Source organism: Typha angustifolia, chromosome 9 (assembly GCF_048772165.1).
Source record: "Typha angustifolia cultivar Huaian chromosome 9, ASM4877216v1, whole genome shotgun sequence".
In the NCBI taxonomy this organism is placed as follows: Eukaryota; Viridiplantae; Streptophyta; class Magnoliopsida; order Poales; family Typhaceae; genus Typha; species Typha angustifolia.
Window position 1 is genome coordinate 11,807,004 of NC_133247.1, and position 23,642 is coordinate 11,830,645.

Below are 23,642 nucleotides of genomic sequence, written 5' to 3' on the forward strand. Positions count from 1 at the left end.
TCATTTAATTTTGTTCAAATATTATTCTTTGCCTCCTGTTAATAATAGTATGCAGACAACCATCTTGCACGTTCCAAGTTGCACATTTGAACTTTATAATTACTTAAATAATATCTTTGTTCAAAGTTGTTAATTAACACTTCAAATAGTTTCATATGCACATGCCTACCTCTATTGGGCACCCATGCAGGTTAATGCACCAAAAGTACTTCATGTCTTATATAAAAATTAATTAAGGGGTTGGGATTAAGCCTCTCTTAATCTATGGGCGCATGTTAATTAAGCCCCTTGTTTAGGTTAAATTATGCTTGGATTACAGCTAATAGATGCTTTTAGTTACAGCTTTAATGTGCCCATAATATAATCCTCAACTTGCTAAAGTTGTGAGATTAAACCAACTTTGGACTTGAATAAGCCTATATGTTTATTATAATTCTTTTATGATTTATATGAAGATTTAACCTCAATTCCCAACATTAATTAGCCCTATTTGAGAGAAGAACAACAAATGTCTGGATCTTGGACGGATGATTAAATTCTTCATTTCTCTCAAGATAGTTAACAAAAATCCATATTAAGATAACTTATTTCCTTATATAACATTCAAGGCAATTAAGTAGAGTAAGCAAGAACTTTACTTAGTGCAATACGGATTGCATTACTAAATATTGACAAGACCCAATTAAATTAGACCCCATCTTTTTCATTAATCTATGTTTAAAGGAATGATTAGGAGTTATAAAACCTCAACTACTATGTGACGTGGTAACCTCATTTCCATGTGACCAAGTGGTCAAATGTTATCCAAATTCCTTCCCATAAAATGCCAACTATAAAGTGATTAATTGTCTCCCCATATTGGAGATTATAAAATTATATATTATACCTATGTTTGTACTTCTGAAAGGTTCATGGGATCTTTAGTTTGATGAAGTATTTATATATTTGTTTCAGTGGTCTACTAGCTTACAACTGATTAGTTTAAACCTAGTTGATTGGGATTTGGTTCACGCCGATCCCGTGTGGTTCGATAATATATATATATATATATATTTTTTTACTTAGTTTCTTCGAATGTAATCAGAATTGTTGAATACGCGCAATCTAAAAGTTAACTTTTTATGGGTGTACTCATTAAATAATCTTAATCCTTTGTTGCTTTGATGCCAAGAACGTGAGGTTGGTGCCAATTATTTGGTCATACAAGTGGTGGAGAACATTGTGGTCTGCTTTGATTTTCTATTGAGGATAAAATTAATTGAAAACTAGCAGTTTGGATTGGCTATTTGCATACCCATCTATATATTAACGTAAGTTGAATTTGAGGGGTATGTGTGTAAATTTGACAAATGAGGAAGGGTTTTTGCAAATATCATATATAAGGAGGGGTGTATTTGCAATAATGTTAAAGATAGGAGGTTATTTGTAAAACGCCTTTTATTTTATTTTTTAATTTTTTATTTTTTTATTTCTTTGCACTTTCTCATCGTCTCTTGCTCTCGTTCCAGTACCAAAACCAGAGAGGGATCGAAGAACTGCACCAAAGCAGTCCTCCCACTTCCTCGCGGCATTGCATATGGGCTGTTATCCAAATTCTAATCCGGTTTCACCTCCCATTTTTAAATTGTTTCCTCCACATGGTCGCCTCTTTTCTCCTCCTTTTCTTAGATTCCTTCCTCGCTTTCTCTACGTTTCTCCGATTCATCCGTTCACGCGAGCTCCAAACCCCGCAAAGAAGAAACAAGATTTCGCTTTGGCGAATTATTCTTACAAATATCCCCTAAATATGGGAGTTCCGGTACGTTTCTTTTGTTCGTAATTTTATAATGTGGATTGTATTGCATCGGATTTTGTTGTGTTTTCGTGTGAAAGGTTTGATCTTGGGAAATGGATCTTTTGCTTTGACGCGTTGGTGCTTTCTTGCGGTGTTGTAATATCAAAGTTCGAGTCTTTATGGCATTGACTTCAATGGGTTATGGGCAAATAGTTCAATGGAAATGCTTTGTGATTTGACGCATTGCCTCGTTCGCCGGGTGTCATGTTATCAGAGTTCAAGTCTTTCTGGCATTTACTCAAATGGGCTGTGGGAAATTAGTTCATCTAGGGGCCTCATTTCGTTGTTTGCAGACCTGAGTCTTTATTAATTGCACCCAGACCACAATGGCATGAGTTCTTTAAATGCACCTTTACATGCCTTTGAAGGTTTCTCTAGACGTTTGCTTGACTATACCTGTCTGTCGGTTTATTGAAGTATTTGGTTAATGCATGACCATCTTTGAGTTGCTTCGTGTAAATAGTGCTCTCTTTTTGCATATATCCTGTGTCCGTACTTGATTAGCTTGCATGTACGGAATACTATCTGGGTTTTCTCATTGTATTTTGTTTTGTTCTTGTCTGTAGAGTAGTTGGTGCATGTAACGAACCTTGTTGGTTTCTCTTCAAATGCAAATTTTTACCTGTTTTTTTGTGTTGTACTAGTCTAAGCAACCTGCTAGTGTTACCCTTTTGTTACATGATATATCTACCTCGATGCACCTATATTTTTGTTGCTTCTTCTTTGTAATCATCACAAGTTGTGACATTTTACTATCAGTGCTTTGAACTTCATACTGCACGCTGTTCATTGTCCTTAATACTGAACACTTTGACATGCTATTACAGCTTCAAACTTGGATGGTCTGCTGCCATGTTCTTACTTGAATAAAGATTGAACCGCTGGAAAGCATCATTTCTTTCTATTAGCCACCAAAAGTACATTATTGATACTGCAATTATTTGAATATTGAGCAGAAAATTAGTGGCGAACAGTGATGCTTGTGACATGAAGGTTTGAACTGCTGGATGCTCTGCTTACTGATGTTAGAGTGAAATTCAGTGCAAATTTTATCAGCTGTTTCTCATCTTTTGTGAATGGGGGATGAACATCTTGGAGAAGCAGATTTGGATGCCTTGCCTTCCATGTGGCCTAAAGATATAGGGGATAAAGCTGGGAAGCAGTTCAATGTAGAGAAGCCTGGAACAGACCAAGATATGCTGGGGGAAGTTATTATCAAAGAAGAGTCTACTGCTGTAGATTTTGACTGCCTCTGGGAACTCACTAATTACAGTGAAAAGGGTTCTTCGCAGTTGGCATACCTTATAAAACATTGGGAATATAAGCAGGCTAATGCTGCTCGCCTTCTAAGTGAAGAGCTTGACATCCTACGCAAACAGAGAATAGAAGTTGAACTCAAGAAACTACAGGTCCTAGAGGAACATCGCTTTGAGGAAGAAAAGTATGTTGGTGTGAAACGACAAATTTCTATTTTAGATGAAGTTTGTGACATCTGGGAAGCACTTCCTAGTAGGAAGGATGATGTTCTTTTGTACAACCAAAAACTTGACATAGATGCACAGTATAATACTGTTACATACTGGAAACAACGGGCATTGCAACTAGATAAATTGCTTCAGTCAAGTATCCACAGAGCAGAGGCACTACAGCAAAAATTGGAGGAGAAAATTAAAAATCTCGAAACGCAGTCCTCACCAGTGGAAGAATTATCTCAGATCTTAAAAAGAGCTGACAACTTCTTGCACTTCATTCTTCAGACTGCACCTATTGTTATTGGTCATCAGGTGCCCTATGCTAAACTGTTTTGCAGTAGATATGTTAGATAAATTTTAGATTTCATATATCTTGTGCAGGATATCATGGTGGTGTCTGTGCAGTTATATGATTTTTTTTTTCTATACTTTTCTTTTGTTAAGTAGGATTCTTATGGAGAGAGAAACATGAAAAGAAGCAGAGGGAAATATGGATGTTCTCGTACAGTAATACTAACTCCATTTGAGCTACATTGATACTCTTATTTAGTAGGATTACAACCTCAGTCACTCCTGATCAATATCAGTGAGAGAAGATTATCCAAAAGTTTCATATCAGTAAAGTTGATTTACACTAACAAAACTTTCTGAAATTTTGCAAATATTTGCACACTCCATCTTTGGTTTTGCAAAAGAGTTTGCTCCTTAATTTTTGCAAAATAGGCAAACATGAAAGCAACTCACCTAATAACTAATATCCTCTTATGACAGACATGTACTTGTTTTTATTAAACCCGAACCCTTCTATCGGTTGGTGGGTTTGTGTTGGGTTGGCATGTTTGGTCAAAAGTTGCCACCCTTTTGTTGGTTGTCAAGTGTAGAAAATTATTCACTGAAAAAGATTTTTCTTTGGCTTTCATATTGGCTAACGTTTCTCTCTTGCATTCCTCCTTTTGAATGGATTACTTTGATTAATTATGCCTAATCATGAATAAAAAAAAATTTACCAAACCATGAATCACTCCATTATCCAACAAAAGGAGGAAAGAGTTTCCTATTGCACGAGGCTCATGCAATATGGGTGAAGGAAAGGTGAAATCTTTTTCCATTGTGAAGGTTTTTCTTACTTGAGTGGTAAATCAACCACCATTGTGCATGATGGTGAACCTTACAGCCTAAGAGATGTTTTCTAAATAGAGGAGGAAAAAAGAAGAATGCTTAAGGTAAGTGTCATTCTTAAAAGATGAATGTTCATGGTAAATTCAATTTTGGAATGAGCAAAGGTTTCTTACGTAGAAATCACCATTGTTAGTATTGCTTCTCGGAATGTAAACTTAAGAAATTAAATATTAGGTTATTTGATGATTCACCATTACCAGAAAAACTTAAAGTCAAATTTCACATTATTTCTGTTGCTTCATGTAAAACTAAATGGCAATGAAAGCATGATGTTTTATCTCCATATATTTGACAATTATATAACAGTGTGAAAATATTTTTTTCTCCAAATATTTATGATCTGACACTGATGTCCTTATTGGATTATATAATTGGGTTACTGGTTTCAACAATAACTTCTATCTATCTTGGAATGTACCTGATAATTTATATATATATTGGGTGACTTGCAGCGCTTATGGAAGTGCTTAGTGTGCACATTTAGACTTTCTTAATAAAGGAATAGATGGTATCTTATCCACTGTATAGCAAGTCCATCTTACAATCTGGTCTTTTATTTCAGGACAAAGAATTGCGGTATCGTTTCATATATAATCACTTTCCATCACTTGCAGAGGAGGTATATATTTTCTCTTTAGTTAATTGAGTTTACAGTAGGTCTGGATTTTATGGACACTATTATTAAGTTATGATGACACAGGTAGTGCACTGTCCTTCATATTCATATATCATGACCTTGCGTCTACCTCTCAATGCATGAAGCTAATAAATTTAACCTATCTGTGCAACTTGCATATCTTTGGGAATGCCCTTGCCAACACATCTAATTGTGCCATTCTCACAACGAATAAATGCTTTCACTATGAAAGTAAAGAACACATTTTCTAGAACAACTTCGATGACAGTTGAAAGAACTTGTGTTGAAAAGTGAGAAAGAAGCTGAGTGTGCATATATATATGTATATATTATTCAGAATGGTGAAGCAAGTCAAGCAACATTAGTACCTCATATGCCACTTTGTTAGGAACAGTTAGATGAATCTCTTGCACTATTGAACTTTAATCTTTGGCTATGACCATTGACCTCAGTCAACTAGAAGACATCATATTTTTTTCTCTCTCGATCTAGCAAGTTCCCATTGGCCTTCCTTTGCCCCTCGTGGAACCTTTCACTTGAATCAGCTTTCTCCTCTGTAATCTTACTATTTATAGATGATATATCCTTTCACTTGACTTCCTCTTCTCCATACTCTTTCCATCTGTTGTATGCCAATTTCCTGTCTGAACAAACTTTGAAGATACTTCTTGAACCTAATCCATTTTACCACTGCTGCAAATCTGTCTTGGATGCAACGGTCCTTATATTACTATTTTCTAGAGATGCTCCCATCCATCTCAGCATTCTCATTGCAGCTGCTCTGATTCTCTAAGAATCGTTTTTCTTATTGCTTAAACATCTGAACCATGAAACGCCTGTTACTCGGTCTTATAATATGTAGAAATAAATGCTGAGTGAGAATTATTGGAATAATCATGCTCAGACTTGCCAATTAGGAGGATGGTGAGATTTTAGTATATAAGTTTTCAATTAGCTAAGTTGAATGGGATAATTTTGTGACTACACATATAATTTTCTGATTGTAGTTTAAATGCCTATAGATATCTGAAGACAAGATTGTCAAGAATAAGTTCTTCGTATATAATGTATGTTTGCTCACATTGTTTGGTTTATGCTAAGTTGGACTCAGCCATGTTTAATACCTAAAGAGAGAACTTAAAACTATGGTTTAATCCAGCTGTTGTTGTATGCTGGGCAGCTGGGATATTCTTTTTGTGAAAGAGCTGTTTCTGTACAGTAAATTTTTTTCTCTCAAATTTTGATGCAGTTGTAACTGATTTTTCAGGATATTATAGGTAAAACAGATATTGAAATATTCAGTGGAATTGGTGTAAAGGAGATTCAGGATTTCAAGAAAGAAGTCCTAGACCGAGGTTTACCTGCTAAGCGGGAATTGACATTTGATACCCCATTGTTTGGAGCAAAGACTTTCTTGATATATGTTGAACCGGTGTTTAGCAAGGCAGGAGATACCATCGGTGTGAATTATATGGGAATGGATGTAACTGATCAGGTATAGATGCTATTATACTTTTACAGTTCTACTGTCTTATTCTTCTATTTTGCAATATGTTGAGAAAATCATTTAAAAGGACATAGTTGAATTGCCATTATTCTTCTATTACACTTGTTCTCAAACTGAATTTTCTATGTCATAATCAATTGTAGTGCTCATTCCTGGTTGAGAACTTTAAATGATTATTCTGTTCTCATCTGTACTGAAAATAATGCTGTCGCCACTTACCACTAGAAAACTGGTATTTCATGGAAAACAAGTGGTCTGATTCTTCCCTCTCATGGGATTTGACTTCCTTGTCTTTTTATTTATAAGTTATATCTCCCTAACATCTGCCTTTCTAATGGGTCTAGCAGTCCTTTTTTTCCTGAGACATCCCTTTTGACCTGAGAGTGAGTGAGTAAAAGTCCTGCTTCTTCCATTTCACGGAAGTTGATATGCGTTTTACATCACTTTTGTTCAGTTTGATTTAATACCATTTTGGCTTTTGATTGTGAGAGTGAACGAGGATTTCCTTGCCAATGGTATAATTATCCTTATTTTACGATTTGCCTTATAAAGTTGAGAATTAACTCTTATTATAGATATTGAGATTTTATGAATTAAGAGATTAATAAGATGCTGCTATAATCATGCGTTTGTGCACTTGTTTGTTTCTATATACTGGGACCCAGGAACCTAGTGAGGTTTTTAGTTAGTTCCTGTGTGTTGTCTTATTTTCTATAATTACTCATCATTTACTACGTTTAAGTTCCTTCTTTGTAATTTTTCTCCCTAGAGCAGTTGATTTTTTAGTCACTTATATGTCATGCTACATGAGGTTGTATGCCACTATATCAAGTGATAGGAGACCGAGACTTCAATATTTTTTCTCTTTCTCTCTTTTCCATTACCACCTTTCTTTCTCTATTTCATCTTTTTTGATTCGTGGAGAGAAACTTTATTCCAGTTTGCCTATACTACAGGTGGAAAAAAGGGAGAAAATGGCAAAGCTACGGGAGGAGATAGCAGTCCAGAAAGCTAAAGAAAGTGAACTCAATAAGACAATGCATATACAAGGTTATAAAATAACAGTTAAGATGTGTGAGTAATGGTGCTTTTAATATGTTGGTTACCTTGGTCCTAATGATACTCACCTGTTTCAATACCTGTAGAGGAAACTATGCGTGCAAAACAAATGCTGGCAACTATGTCTCATGAGATCAGATCTCCTCTCTCAGGGGTGCTTAGCATGGCTCAAGTTTTAGCGTCCACTAATTTGGATAAAGAGCAACATGAGTTGCTGAATGTTATGTTATCCTCTGGAGATCTTGTTTTGCAATTGATCAACGATATACTTGACCTTTCCAAGGTTGAGTCAGGTATTGTTGGATATGCTGATTTTTGGAAAGCTATTGTACTGAAATCAACAAGGTTTGGTATGCCTAATGCATATTTCTTGCTAGGATAATTGTCTTTGGCTTCAGCTAAACATTACATCCAAGGTGACGAAATATGGTGAACTTTAAAACTTGGCCAGTTAGGTAACGAATTAACTTTCTAGAGTAGAGAATACAGGTTAGGTGCACATGCTGATCATACTGGGATAAGCATATGATTTGGCTGACAGGACATATGATTTGGTTGACTTTTAATTGATTATCGCTAGTTTTTGTTAAATAAGTGCTATTGCTGGTTCAGGAGTACGTTGTTGCATGCACTGATTTCTTAGAGAGGCAGTTTTTGATATTTAGTTGGTCCATGCAAGCAAACTAAGAGACTTATAGATCAGGAAACATGTTGCTTATTCAGGAGTACATTATTTTACCCGGGCCTTTCTTTATGCCCTTAATATCTATAAGATTAGTCCAAGAAAGGGACTTATATTTGTTGGATGGGATCCTAAGCCTGCCCTGTGAATGAAATGAAACTGGCCTCATGTATTTTCACGTACTGGCATTGTAGTCAATTTGGAACTATATACGGGCACCTAACCTGGTAAATTTCTGACCACCGAGAGAAAGGTGAAGTTAAAGGTCCTTTAAGTTACTAACAGTGGACATATAGTTCCTGTGTCAGAACAAGTTGGTGAGCTGTTGATGGCAACTTCCTGCTTGGTCTTCACAGCACTGAAGATGAATGAGAGGCAGAAAGAAGCTATATAGAAAGAAGGGCTCGAGTTTTTAAATTTTAGTAACAACACTAGGCATGCTGCCAGCATTCCTATCGCTTTTGTATACAGTAGCATCTTCACTATATTTTCCATTCCAGGAACACAGTATTATATTTTAACATTTGCTGTTTAATTGTCATTCAAGTCAACCCCCCTGTCCAGAATCCTTTGATCCCTTCTATCTTTCTGGGGCTGCTTTTGCTTTTAGCTTGTTTTTTAGTAATCTAAGACACTTGGCTAGCCAAATATCAAGATAACCTACTTTCAGATCTGTGACTATATAAGAGCCTAAGCTCTGGATAATGCTAGTTCTTTACTGGATTTCCATTATCACAGCTCTGTTTCATTGAGGATCCAGAGTATCTATTGGTTGAGAGAGTTTTTACTGATGTCAGACTCGATCACCAAACCATTGTGGGATTCTATTGATAAATTTAGGATATGTCGATCTTCATATTAGAGAATTACTTGAGCCTCTTTGACTTTAAATAGCTATCAGGGGGAGATTTTTCCTTAGGAGTTGTTGCTTCCTATAAATATAATGATGGTCCATATCTCTCGGGCACACAGTCACCTGTCAGTGTATCTGGATCATTTACTAGCACGGCATTTGGCACGGGGTGTGCCAATGGCACACACCTTTGCCGACCCATGCTGGTCATTGTGTCATGTGGAGATATATATATTTTTAATTTTCTTATTTTCACAATCATTATCAAACCAACTGATCAATTGATAATTTATAAAGCTTAAATAAATTTGATGATAATGATGGTGATGGTGATAGTGACGGTAACGAGACTCAGTCTGGTGACGGTGATGATGGAGATGAGACATGTGTTTTTGTTACACAACCTTCTTAAAGAGGTATTATTTTTATAGAGGACTTGAGTCTATAGGTAGCTAGACATCAGGAGAGGTGCATTCACAAAATGATATGAGTTCATTATAATTACCACCATATTAATCACACCCACTAGAGCCAGAATCTGTATATACTATTGTGTGTCTATGTCTGTGCCGGTGCCCGTTCATTATCGTACATGTTCAATATCTACATCATATCATAGGAGAATTATAAAATTTCTATCTATATGAAGGTTATTAGAAACGTTACAACAAGCAATACTATCAGTGAATGAGTTTTAAAAAATATCGACAATATTTAATATAACATTCTCGTGTTATTCTTATGCCGGCAAATGAAGTCTTTGATCCTCCTCGTCACTTTACATTCAACTCGATATGAATTTTAATTGTTAAACTATTATCAATTAATATGATGTGTTCCATTATATTATGGAATATTCAATTATATTATGAAATGTTCAAACATTAATATTAGTTTTAATGAATATCTTCAATCATAATATGTATTGAATAATATTTATATTTAACTATTACTTTATCTTTAATAAAATAAATTATTTACAAAAATAATATGAAAAAAGCATTATAACATAGGTTTTAAACTTTTAATATATATACATTTAAACCAAAAATCAAAGATTGATATATTGAAGACCCCAAAACATAGTTAAATATTCTAAAACGTTTATTAAAAATATTATAAATGCATGCCAATGACACGTAAGGATGTGTCACTGGCATGATGGAGTGTGCCGAGGCGTGCACGGCACGTGCTACTGGTACGACCATCATTGATCTGAATTCTTTTTGTGCTTTCGTGTTATTTCTTGGACCTTCCACAATACTCCTGTCGGTAAAAGTACTTGTAGAACTTAAAGTTGCACTCAACCCTATAGGCTATCCCTTGTCATAAATCTGGTAAATATTCATCCCTCAGATTGGAAACAACTGAAAACAAGAGCGGAAGAAATGTAGTCAGATTCTGAGAATTGGAGTTTCCTGACTTCTTGTATGCAGATCTGATTCAGAATTTTAGGGTGTCTCTCTAGTGAAAGAATTTGGTTCTGTGATGCTGTTGATATGAACTATTATCCCCGCTATGAAGGTCAGATCAAGCTCCACTTGAGGAAATTTAGTGAAAGTTTGGCATATTAAATATTAAGGAATCACTATGTTTGATTGCTGGAATTTCCATGCACTTCACATCACTTAAAGTGAAATTGCTAGAATGTCCCTATACCAAGGATTGGATTTAAGCATAAAACACCTTGTTAATAAAAGAAATTCTTCTGGAAGGCTCTGTGAAACTTGCAAATGGAGTCTTGAACTAGCTTCAGCTTGTGAAGTCGGCCCAGGAAGGGGAGAGTGGCCAAGTGGTCAGAAGCGACAGACTTGATTATATGAGGAGTTCCTACTTATTAATTCATCCATTTATTTGCAACTATATGAAGTTGTATTCATGTCATGAATGTATTTTAAATGGCTTCTTCGTTATCCATAAATTGGAGTTTCTCAAGATGAGTGTAAGTAATCATTATGCTCAGAACATTGCAATTTCAAAACACAAACTTAACGAGTATGCAGACCACATTAACCAGGCCACGCATTTTACCATTTGGGAACAAAAAATTCAAAAGCTGAATGTTATTCATACTATTCTTCACATTTCTCTCCTTTTCTGCTTCCCTTATAGGATTTAGACTATGGTGTAGTGTGAACTCTCATCTGATAGTACTTTCCTTGTTTGTGTAGGAGCCATGAAGTTGGAGGCTGTGAAGTTTAGACCTAGAGAGGTAGTTAAACATGTACTTCAAACTGCTGCTGCATCACTGAAGAAGGAATTGACCTTGTTAGGGCATGTAGACAATGATGTGCCCATTGAGGTAAGTGATCTACTTATCTGAACACCAGGAGAGTTTCTATGTCTTAGAAGCAGTTGAATGACCATTTTTCCCCTACATTTAGTAGCCTATTTGGAAGTGCCAACGTTTGGATCAATAATCAAACCTTATAGACACATTTAATAGATGTCTATAATAGTAGGAAGTGTATTAGTGTAGAGTTCTAGTGAGTCAAAACAACAAATTTTATGTACTATTATTGGTAGTTTTTTAGCTATTTTCTGCTGTTGGTTTTAAGGTTAATGTGCCAAGTCCTAGTTTAGTTGCATTATGGACTGGAAATTTTTTTTTATTTCCATTTGAATTTAGAATTCTTTTTTTAGAAAGTATTAGGTGTTCTTTGATTTTTTTTGGAATTCCAATTTTTCTTTTTCTTGCAAATCATAGAGTTGAAGGCAACTAAATCTTACCATAGTAAGATTGGGTTAATGTTTTGGTTATATGACTTTAGTACAAAAGTCATGCGGTTTTTTAAAATTCTGTTTGTCTTGCAGTTTTTTAAAATTCTGTTGCTGAAATGTAAATCAGTAGTTACTTGTTCCTTCTCTTATTTAGTCCAACTTGGTAAAGATATGTTTTTGTCCTTTGCTGGAACTTCTGATCTCAATTCATATCCAAGCTCTGATATGTTTTACATCAATGCACAAGCAGTAGGGGTGGTTCATCCATCCAATCTATGGTGATCTCTACTATCTGGAAGATTAGAGCTTATATTACTTGTATTCTTGTAATAAACTTCCTCCTGCTCTAAGAAAGCTCTCTTCATTACATTGGTGCGTACATCCTACTGTGGTCTGCGGAAACACAAATGGTGGAAATCTTTTGTAGATAAGGTATCTGTGTTAGGCTGATTACAAGAACTGAGTTTGTTTAATGGTATGACTTCTGATTGTCCTTTAGTTGTCTCAGTAATGATACAGGTTATCTTGCTTTAATGTATAAAAGAAGACTTTCTTGGATGCCATTGACTGACTTTAATGCTGTATATGTGCCTAGATAAGGTACTTCCTGTTGTCTGCTTTATGTTAAGTTCAAGAGAAGCTGTTTGTTTAGGACCTTGAAGAATCTCGTCGTTGTCACTAATAACTACACAGTACACACAACTAACTTCTAGGAGCTGATGCTTGCTATATAGAGAAAATAGCAATGACTTAATTCATATTTCTAGCATTAATCTGTTATATTGAGTAACTGTTGTAATTATTTAACTTTCTTATAGGTCGTAGGCGATGTCCTAAGGATTCGGCAGATTCTGACCAACTTGATCAGGTAAGAGTTAAGCAAGACATGTAACTAATCTTACCTTCTTGGTATTTGTTATGCATGAAGAAATGTATTCTTCAAGATAATTCTGTTATATAATGATATAATCTTGCCGCTGAACTAATGCTTCCTAATGAGACCTGGTTTGGTTGTTTATCATTGGAAGATGTTTGCACATAACTCTGCAATTAGGAACCCCATGGTTCATCTATATTCACTCCAATGATAAAAGGAATTGTTCATATGGGTGTTTCAGTTAAATTAAAATTGAAATTTAGTATATCATATGAAAACCCAGAAAGTTCCCACTTTTTTAAAATTACTCTCTGAGCCCCAATATGATCTAGTATTCTTGGGTTTGTCTAGTTTTGATGGATTTGCTTATATTTCTAGACTTATTGTCATCATTCTGTACATTTGTTGCTCTTTGAATTTTCCATTGTTCTTGGAATCAAATTGAACTTGTAGGATTGATTCATCTGAAAGTCATATTTAAGTGTTCAATTCATATCTTAAGCTTAAGCTTAATTCTTCCTAGTTTTCATTAGTGATGGATGATAATTCAAACCTGTGGAAAGCATTTGTGTGACATTGAGTTTGTTTGTATAAGTTCATACATTCAAAAACACATATATAGTACATCGTGAAGATTTTAGGAAAACTTCAAATGAAATATGTGAGAAGATAGCCTCTTAAAAATTTACAAATGAAATATATGACAATATAACCATTAACCAGTAGTACTTGCACAGTTATTGCCTAACATCATTTGCAGTTCAAAACTTCAAATAAGTTAAGAATTTGAAGCCCAAGCTGCTGACCTGTTTTTAGGACTAGGGAAGATGAAGTTCTAGCTTTCTAGAGGAATAAAAATATTTTATGTGGAACGTTTGGTAAACATATTTGAAGTAAAAATAATGTCCTATCTGAATTAAGAGATATATTTCTATGAATTTGGAACTAAACAAATCAGTAAGAAGTCTTTTGCTCATCTCTTTCTACATTCTATAAGGAAGCCAATATGGATGCCAGTGATTTTGGTCATGGTGAATGTAGATTTCTTGTTTATTCTTGATTTATGTAATTCTTCTTGGAGAACTGTTATAGTGTGATTACCTAAAAAAAAATGTTATATCTTGTCTGAGTTAACTGACATTTCTTTAAACAAGATGGTTATTCAGCAAATATTTAATTGAGAAATGCAAATATACAACAACAGGATGGATTGTTCTTTCCTTGCACAAGGACTGATATGTAATCCTACACCAACAATCACAGTATGTTTGTTGATGGGTGGAATTTGTAATGAATCTTTCTTCTGGATATTCAAATTTCGATTTGATAATATTAGCAAGTGAATAGCAAAATTTATGTGGGAACTAACTTTGCAGCAATGCGGTTAAATTCACACATAAAGGAAAAGTTGGGATAAATCTTCACGTGGTATCTGAACAGTGTCCTGGATGTCAAACGGAATTCCATGAAAAACTTACAGTTGAAATTTCTGATTTTCCATCCACAAGATTATTATTCAAAAGTTCAACAACTCAAAGTTCTAGTGACAGGGACACTTCATATTGTCCACAATGTGAAGAAGATCTTGAGCAAAAGAGTACTATTGGGAAGGAATGTTTGCCTGATGAAGGTATTGAGAAGCATCATAAGCAGCATCAGACAATTGTGTGGCTGTGCTGTAGCGTATATGACACTGGGATTGGAATACCAGGTTGAGTTAGTTCTTTGTGCATACCCTGTGAAACCTACTCTAACGGTTCCTGACATGTCTCTTTTTGATGTAACAGAAAAGGCTTTACCCTTGCTGTTTAAAGAGTATATGCAAGCAAGTGATGATCATGCACGGAAATATGGTGGAACAGGGCTTGGTCTTGCAATTTGCAAACAATTGGTAAGACAAAATAAGAATTTTCCTATATATTTCACCTTACAGAGTCCTAAGCTTGTTCCCACTATAGCATTTTCTTGGAAAGAAGGATTTAACTTGTAGCACAACTGAGTCAGTACTTCTCTTCATGCTTGATCATGGTTTACGCCCGTTGTTGTTTTGTGTATCATCGATTGCAAATTCTATTATTATTGAATGTTCTGTGCAACTCCAATATCAGTAGGTAACTATGAGATTTTAGCGGAGATTATTGTTGAATAGGATACGGATATTCTGGCTACTGATAAGACCTCAGGATAACTAGGAAATAAATGTTTATGCACGCTCATGAAAGATTTCATAAAAGAAGTCATCCTAATACACATGACCCTAGCCTATGCAGGGTGTGGAGAAGGGAGATGTATGTATTCTTACTCTTAGTTCTAAGGAGGTTGTTTATGAGATTTGAACCTATGACCTCTTGGATGTAATGCACAAGCCTTACCATTACACCAAACACATAATGCAACACAGCAGCAATAGAACTTTATGGCATGTTAAGCAGTGTGGCCAAGAGGCCAATAATTTTGCCTTATTAATGTTAATGCTTCTGCACGAGTTCCTGTGGATTAAGCTAGAACAAGTTCATTTATTTTTGAACTCAACTTTTAATCTTATTAACATTTATCGGTTAAATTCCAATTAGGATTAGCTTTTAGATGACTTGGTAACATAAATGTCATATAAGACTTTGATTTTCTCTTGTTTGAATCTTATTAGATGTTAATCCCTAATTGTGTGTCCAGAAGAGTCACAGAGGGGCCGTGTTGTCTTTTAGTTGTCTCTGTTATCTATCATTTGTCCATTTGCAATATGAAGGGGCCACACACTGGGGAGGCAATTAGGGCATATTTTACATTCTAGGTCAGCTACCTATAGAATAAGTTTTTAAGACAGGTTTCCTATCTTACCCAAAGAAAGGTTACAAGGCAGCTACCTATGAGGATCTTACTGTAAATTCGATTGACATAGGCTCATAGCTACATATCTATGCAAGTCTGAGTGATATTATTGTTTTACGAAACCATCTGACTCATCTTGCTAATGCAAGATGCCTAGATCTGTAACCATGATGTTCTGCGAGTCTCCATATATTCTATACTTTCAGACATCAAAATTTAAAACATCTAAATGTATGAAATCATTTGCGAGTTGCAACATCGTTTAGCATGTTCTAAAAACATCTGAATGTTTTCCCTTGCCTTGAAAAGATTACTTGAGAAAAGAAAAGAAAAAACATATTTATGGCACTAACTTTGTGAATGCATACCAATTAGGTTGAGCTGATGGGAGGTAAACTTTCTGTGGTTAGCCAAGAGCATTGTGGGTCAAGATTTACATTTACATTACCTTGTAAGGTTCCTCTAAAGCAGGATCCCCTCAGTGATCATGGTGAAGTCTCAGCCATTCCTGATACTGAAACTATAGCTGATGCAAGTGCTAGTGATCTCAATGGATCTTTTCCTTTTAAGCCAGAGAAGCAATGTGCTCTTATAACTTCAGGTGGGTTCACTGATTGCAGTGCAGAATTCCTGGACAGTAGCAAATTTGATGCCTTTGGTGCTTGTGGTTTGTCAGAGGAGTCAAATTCATTTTCCTCCAATGATTTGACATCAAGGCAAGGGGCTTTGGCTGATAGTGCTTCACCAATTTGTGATGCTGCAGATTGTCCTGGAAGTGTGAAGAAAAGAAATCATGAATTTCAAGGTACAACAAATGGGTTTGTTATGCATAGCAGTTTCATGTTGGACTCCAACAAAGCCCAAATCATTTCAGGTTCACAATGCGAGTCCTTTTCATCTAAAGGAGACTGTGTGTCTGATGGCAAAAAGTCAAGGCTTACAAGTCAAGCCTTAGAGCATGAGTTAATAGATAATAGCTCTCAGCACATACCATCTAGCAGTTCCCACAAAATTCTTCTTGTCGATGATAATAAGATCAACATTATGGTGGCATATTCAATGTTGAAGAAGTTGGGTCATAGAGTAGATATTGTGAATAATGGCTTAGGAGCTATTCGTGCACTCCAGCGTTGTCAGTATGATCTTATTTTAATGGTAAGATACCATATTTTCATTTCATTATCTGGCAGCTGGGAAAAGATTAATTCTTAGTGTTTCTTTACTTCTATTTTCATTACAAAGCAGCCATTTAATGGATAAGTTTTTCCACGTTAACCTTCCCAAGAAAGAACCATTGATCTATGGAATTTGCAATTATAATTTTCATTAACATTTGCTGCTACTTCAGGTTTTACTGTATATGGAGGGCATATTATTCTCTATTTTGTTAGAATCATCAACCATGTGACCTGTATTTTTCTTTTGGGGTTTTAACAATTCCCTGTTCTCAGAATAGAGAAACATTATTGGAACCTGAAATGTAGTTAAAACAATGTCAATTAACTGTCTACTTTCTATATTACTTAGCATGTCTCTTCCTACTATTAATCACTGAAAAAACACTAGAAAGAAATGGTAGCATATTCATACTGCTGTTGGTAGACTCCCAAATTGCAATGCTGATGTTAATGCAAAGGGGTTACAGCTGATCGTCTTTTGAGCACTCTAAAGTTTGTCTACCATATATTCTTTAGTCACAACTTAATATTGTAAGAACAGGCCCTAGCTCTCGTAGTTTCTTCTGCTTCTTCAGCATGTTTCTTTCCCTCTAAATAGGAGTTGTTAGAGTTCAGAAAAGAGAAGTTCAAAAACCTTTAGTGCAAATAAATTATTTTCTCTTTTCTCTAATCAAATGATAACAATCTTTTTTAATATGTTGAGAATCATAAAGTCTTGCATCTTTGTTTGATTTCAGGGCAACTTGATATTGCATTGTTTGAATACACAAAAGGTGCCACAAGAACCAACAGAACTAAGTAGTTATTCAAAACATAAACTGAATGTTGTAGTTGGAGAGTTTATTACTTTATATAGATATGTATATATAGCAATCTTACTCAAGCAAGTTGTGTACCCATTGACATGATTTGGGATAAAATCAGAGTTTCTTAAGGATTAGTGATATTAGGCATCAAGATGGTTTTTTTTTCCTCAATACTCTTATAGAAGATTAGTTTGTGAGTAACAAGACAAATATTTATTCCTAAATCATTGCTGGCCACGGACCCATATAATATACAGTAAAACCTTTTTCTTTTAATCAGCAAGACAAATATTTATTCCTAAAGCATTGCTGGCCGCAGACCCATATAATATACAGTAAAACCTTTTTCTTTTGATCAGATTACCCATTAAATACAAACTGCACTGCGGCTATGAAATTATTGTTTAAATTCCTAGTTTAAATGTAGGTGTTCATGGTCTACAGGATGTTCACATGCCAGTAATGGATGGCATGCAAGCTACAAGATTGATTCGCTCCTTTGAAGAGATTGGCTACTGGGATGCTTCAGTATTGTGTGGAGATGAGCAGGTCCTCACCTGCTCAAATTTTGCTGCTGGTGGCACAGATGCTGGACAAAAGAGGAAGAGGATTCCAATAGTTGCAGTTAAGTTTTTCAGCAAATTGTTCTTGTTATTTCACAGCTTCCTTCATTCATGCATGTATCATCTTAATATGGTGCCTTACCATTCAAGTGACATCCGCTCTCTCTGTTATTTACAAGTAGGATTATACTTTGTAGTTATATCACTGCCCAAGTAACCCAATAAATTATTTCTAACATACAAGGGTTGCTGTGCTGGTTGTCAGTTGTCGCAGCTAGTGTTCCAACTAGGGGTATCAAATTAATTTCAAGGCTTGTGAGCTTCTTGGCACAGATAGTGTCTCAACTAGGGGTGCCTTAATTTGAAGGCTGGTAAGCCGCTTGGGCGCAGTTTGTTTGCTGAAAAAACCAAGCTTGAGCTGGTCTTGGCTTGCTTTGGCTTGCTCAAAATTCAAAATTTATACCTATGGAATTTCTATATAGTATTCAATTTTTTAGTTTTGACAATCATTTCCTAGCCCAACCAGTAAGCCCTGTTACGAGGAGTAATCTCATATGGTATTAGTTTGCTGCATATAATGATATAACAAGCATACAAGATCAGCGGTATGATAAGAAGACTACGTTGAACTTATTAGTATTTTATTTAAAAAATAAAATACTAATAAATTTAGTATTTTACTATCAAATTAATGACATATCTGGTTGGCTAAAATAAGACCCTTTTTATATTAAGTCTAGTGGAAGACTAATTTGGTCAAAACAAACTTGGTTGGTTAAATTCAGGGGTTTAACAATGATATCTATATAGTATTCAATTTTTTAGTTTTGACAATCATTTCCTAGCCCAACCAGTAAGCCCTGTTACGAGGAGTAATCGCATAGCTGGTCATTGGTTTGATTCTTGGCATAAGCAAATATTCCTTTTTTCCACTGCACAAAAGCATTAAGTCTTGTATAGGGCAAGCTTTTTTTATATCTATTCTTTATTGACAATTTCCCACCTTGCACACACAAGAAATGCCTCAGGCTGGTTGCTGAATATTGTGTTCCATTTGTTTACAATTTTGAATAGGAATTTTTAGATTCTTTCTGGAACTGAGCTAACCGTAGCTCAACTAGCTCAAGCTTAACTCATTTACACCCCGCCTCCCCCTCTAGCTGGAGCTGGAAGGCACAATGATGCCTTAAGAGCCTTAAGAGGTTATTAATGGCGAGCGGTTTTGATCCTCTTCAAGTGGATCAACCATACAAGACGGGAGGGAGGTGTGACACCCTCCACATGTACATATGTGGTCGGAGGTCGGGTCCTATGTTATTGGTGCATATGCATATGTGGGGAACTTTACATACTACCACCGCCTATGTGGTGCATATGTGGCTACGTAGCATGGACGGTCGTGCCGTGTCGACCCGTGCCTGTCTGACACGGCCGCGTGTCGGTCATTGTGCCATGTGCGGTCTTTTTTATAATTTTTTTATTTTTATTAATTATTATTAAATGAACTGATTAGTTGATTATTTAGAAGACTTAGATAAAATTGATGATAATGAGACTAGAGATGAATGATGATGATAATGATGGTGATAATAACGAGACTCAGTCTAGTGATAGTGATGATGAAGATGAGACATACATTCCTATTACACAACTTTCTTAGATAGGTATTGTTTTTGCAAAGGACTTGAGTCTGTAAGTAGTAAAATTTTAGGAGAGGTGCACCCACGGAATAATATGAGTTCGTCATAATTATTATCATATCAATCACATCCACCATAGTTGAAGCACCTTAATATACTCTATATTCACAATCTACATATACTTATGATATGTTTGTGCCTATTTAGTGTCGTTTATTCCCATGTATGTTTAATATACATATTATTTTATAGGAGAATTATAAAATTTTTATTCGTATGAAGATTATGTGAGACGGTACAACGAGCATATTATCGATGAATGAGTTTTGAAGAATATCGATAGTATTTAATGTAACATTCTAATGCTATTCTTGTGCTGACAAATGAAGTCTTTGATCCTCTTTGTTATTTACGTTCAACTAGATATTAGTTTTAATTATTAAATTATTTTTAATTATTTTATGAAGTATTCAATTATATTATAAAGTGTTCAATTATTAATATTAGTCTTAATGAATGTGTTCAATCATAGTGTCTATTAAACAATATTTTTTATTTAACTGTTACTTTATCTTTAAGAACAATGTTAACCCTACCATTAAGGCATTAACTAGTTCATTTTCATTTATTAATTTATTTATTAATTTTATAGTAATAGAAATACATATCCTACTGAGATAGAATTTGTAACGTGCTATTCTCTTGTCTAGCAAGCAAAGATCTACCTCTAATCTTACTCACATTGGACCTGGTGCTTAGATAATTTAGCTAATAGTAGGTCAAGAAATATTGAACGGTGATGTGGGTGGGGGTTTTCGAGGAATACAAATAACCTCCGATTTTTTTTTTCTAAAATATATTATTTACAAAAATAATCTAAAGATAAAGTATTAAATGTAGGTTTTGAACTTTTGATATATATATATATTTAAACCAAAAATAAAAAATTAATATATCAAAGATCCAAAATTATTTTTAAATATCCTAAAAAATTTATTATAAATATTATAAATGCATGCTAGTGACATGCAGGAGTGTGCCACTGGCACGGCCATTGTTTCTACATAGTGCACCTTTTTAAAGATCAGTTACTATTATCTCAGCCAACTAACCCTATAATATTAACCTCTTTGTTCCAGAAGCAAACCAAGCATAATTTTCTTGTGTGGTAGTTAATATCACTGTTGTATATTATAGGAGTTAGCTAAGTAAAAAATGATTTTCTCCTTACAACCAAAATGAAAATGCCCCTCTATTTCTTTATAACTATTTATTCCAATTGAAGAATACTGAAAGATGTGCATCTGAAATGTTGTACAAGCATGTCTCCTTTCACAACAGAATTGATTCATGAAGAACTAAACATTTAGTTCCAATTATATGAGGTTGACTATATTGTCATTTTTCAATCATTCAATGATGTTTGGGGAGATTCTTTCTCAAAATATCTGCTATAAATTCCTACTATTTTCATCTCACATTAGTTTCAGTATTCTCCTATCAAGACATCTTCTTGAATGAAATGACTCCTCTATATGATTTTAAGGCTTTCCAGATATTTTTTAAGACAACTTATTCATGTAGGCACGTCATATTGGTTTGAGTTATAGCCGTCCTACGGAATCTCCTATTATGAAAATCAAACAATATACTGGAGATATATTTGTCAAATGTCCTCATCAATCATCTCTTCTTTATGAAACATAGACAATAGGTCGTAAAATTTCTTCATCTTCAGTACCTCATCATTCAATGATGATCAAATTTACTTTCATCGTATATTTAGTTGTAGGCCCCCTTGTTCTGAAACTTTTTAGATTCTAAGCTTCTTGAACTTCTACCTGATTGTTCATGTGTTAAATTGATCTATTGAACTAAAATCATCAATAACATACACCATAAATATTCCAATTGAATATCTTAGTGAGGTCATCTATGACCAATGCAATCAAAAAGAGTACTATAAATCTTGGTGAGTGAGGAAATTTACACCTGCATACCTGTATGATAAACCATTCTCCACATCAAAGCATGATTTGATCAAGTAAGCACTTCTTTAAAGTTTAAACCAACTATGTTAGTTCCCTGGAACCATACAACAAGTTCTCTATCTCACTAATGCCAGATGTGAGGCTATTTTTCTCTACTATAATCTCCTTCAATCCTCTTAGCAACTAAATTGCTTCCATATTTGGTTTGGTTTACTTGGAGACCAAATTGATATTAAGATACACCTGCTTCACTTCTCAACATTGTCAAATATTCCCCTCCAAAGCTTTACTAGTAGACCTCATGAGTTTTTCTCAATGACATGTTTTGTTCTTATATAGGCATCGAAGTATTCTTTCTCCACTCATTCAGCATAATTTTTATTTCTCATACTTTAATTTACACTAGTCGATCAAGTTATTTCATCTCTTATTCACCTCTAGGCCTCTATAAGGATACCATTAGGTTCCATAACTTTTCTAAACTTCTATATTAAAGTATCATTCACTTCCTTTAGTCTGGTTGTTATAAAGTTTTTAATGTTCATATTCATGCCTTATCTATTTTAGCCGATGGCATCACTTAGCAGTCAGGCTTGTCTCTTGCTTCCAAGTGGTCGGGGTTTCAACTAATGGAAACAATCCCCTCACCAATAAGAGTAAGGCTGTGTATATCAAATCTTCCCAACCTTCACATAGGCGTGAGCCTTATGCGCTAGGACGCCCGTTTTCATGCCTTATCTATCTAGCTTGAAACTTTTGCCCAACCTTCATTTTATGCATTTGATGCTTGTGAATTAGTTATACTCTTTCTGTCTCTTATTTTAACAAACACCTCTGTATTTTCTTTTCTTCATCTTTAGGTCTTATGTATGTGCAATTATAATGGGGAAAGAAATATGAACATTATCTATTTGCACTGTGCAGATGACGGCAAACACGTTTGCAGAGAGTGCTGCGGAGTGCCTTGCCAACGGTATGGATTCATATCTATGTAAGCCTGTCACCTTCCAAAACTTGAAACAATGCCTCCAGCAGTATTTGCCATGTCAAACACTATAAACTGATCCTTGTAAATTGAAAAGAGAATGTAGCTGAGAAATATTATTTTGTAGAGGTTATGTCTTCTCCTCGCTTGGAAATTCCCTCGTAATGATTTTTTTTTTCTCATGTAACGATAAGGGATCATTTACAGCATCTAGAATTGAGATGAATGGTCCCTTTTTTTGTTCCCCAAAGAATATTGTGAACTTCATGAAGCTAACTCAGAATGATTAGGATTTATCTTCTGGACAGTAAACTGTTATCACTTCTTTTGTTTTTGGATTGATGACTCTCTCTTCAGATGTAATATGTAACAGTTTCATGAAATCGACCTCCAATCGATACCTTTTTCAATGAGAAAGATTGATGGATGAAATTGTTAGAAAGTTCTGGCCCTCCCCCACTCTGTTCTAAACTTTCTTTCTGGTGATCTATTATATCTTTCATGAATAAGTTGATACCTTACAAGCTTTGTGGAGATACTCTTATCAAGTAATGCATTGATTCACAGGTTTATGCCAAGTAGATGTATCCAAAAGATGGCTAAGATGATTAAAGTGACTCATATTGTTCAAGTATTCAAATTCTAGCGAAATTGGTTTAACTGCGACACTATAAAGTTTCCACTTTTCTCGACGAAAAAGAAAAGTGGAGATAAAGATTAGGTCACTAGAACTATCAAATCTTTATGCTTACTTCTTCTCCAAAAGTAGTAGAGTAGAAAGTTAGAAACCTAGTTGAGTAACAGAATTCTCTTTCTAGTTATAAAGACT

The 23,642-nt window shown here is 34.9% G+C and overlaps 1 protein-coding gene across 2 annotated transcripts; it reads left to right on the forward strand.

The window, feature by feature from the left end:
* Positions 1-1,530: 1,530 nt before the first annotated feature.
* On the forward strand, positions 1,531-23,114 carry LOC140766580 (probable histidine kinase 1). 2 transcript variants are annotated; one of them, XM_073106002.1, is made up of 14 exons: positions 1,531-1,798; positions 2,662-3,618; positions 5,048-5,104; positions 6,390-6,617; positions 7,586-7,679; positions 7,775-7,981; positions 11,395-11,525; positions 12,763-12,812; positions 14,198-14,532; positions 14,609-14,712; positions 16,026-16,455; positions 16,525-16,805; positions 18,079-18,258; positions 22,753-23,114. In XM_073106002.1, the coding sequence occupies exons 2-14, from the start codon at positions 2,911-2,913 to the stop codon at positions 22,885-22,887; spliced, it is 2,940 nt and encodes a 979-aa protein (XP_072962103.1). In that variant the 5' UTR covers positions 1,531-1,798; positions 2,662-2,910; the 3' UTR covers positions 22,888-23,114. The 2 variants fall into 2 exon arrangements, with proteins under 2 accessions (XP_072962103.1, XP_072962102.1); XM_073106001.1 differs by having other exon boundaries at positions 16,026-16,805.
* The last annotated feature ends 528 nt before the right edge of the window (positions 23,115-23,642 follow it).

Bases quoted from the DNA above. Each gene is read 5' to 3' on its own strand.
- LOC140766580 (XM_073106001.1), top strand. From the start codon at position 2,911: ATGGGGGATGAACATCTTGGAGAAGCAGATTTGGATGCCTTGCCTTCC. The intron at 5,105-6,389 runs GTATATATTTTC...CTGATTTTTCAG, and splicing joins TTCCATCACTTGCAGAGGAG to GATATTATAGGTAAAACAGA. The intron at 7,680-7,774 runs GTTATAAAATAA...CAATACCTGTAG, and splicing joins TAAGACAATGCATATACAAG to AGGAAACTATGCGTGCAAAA.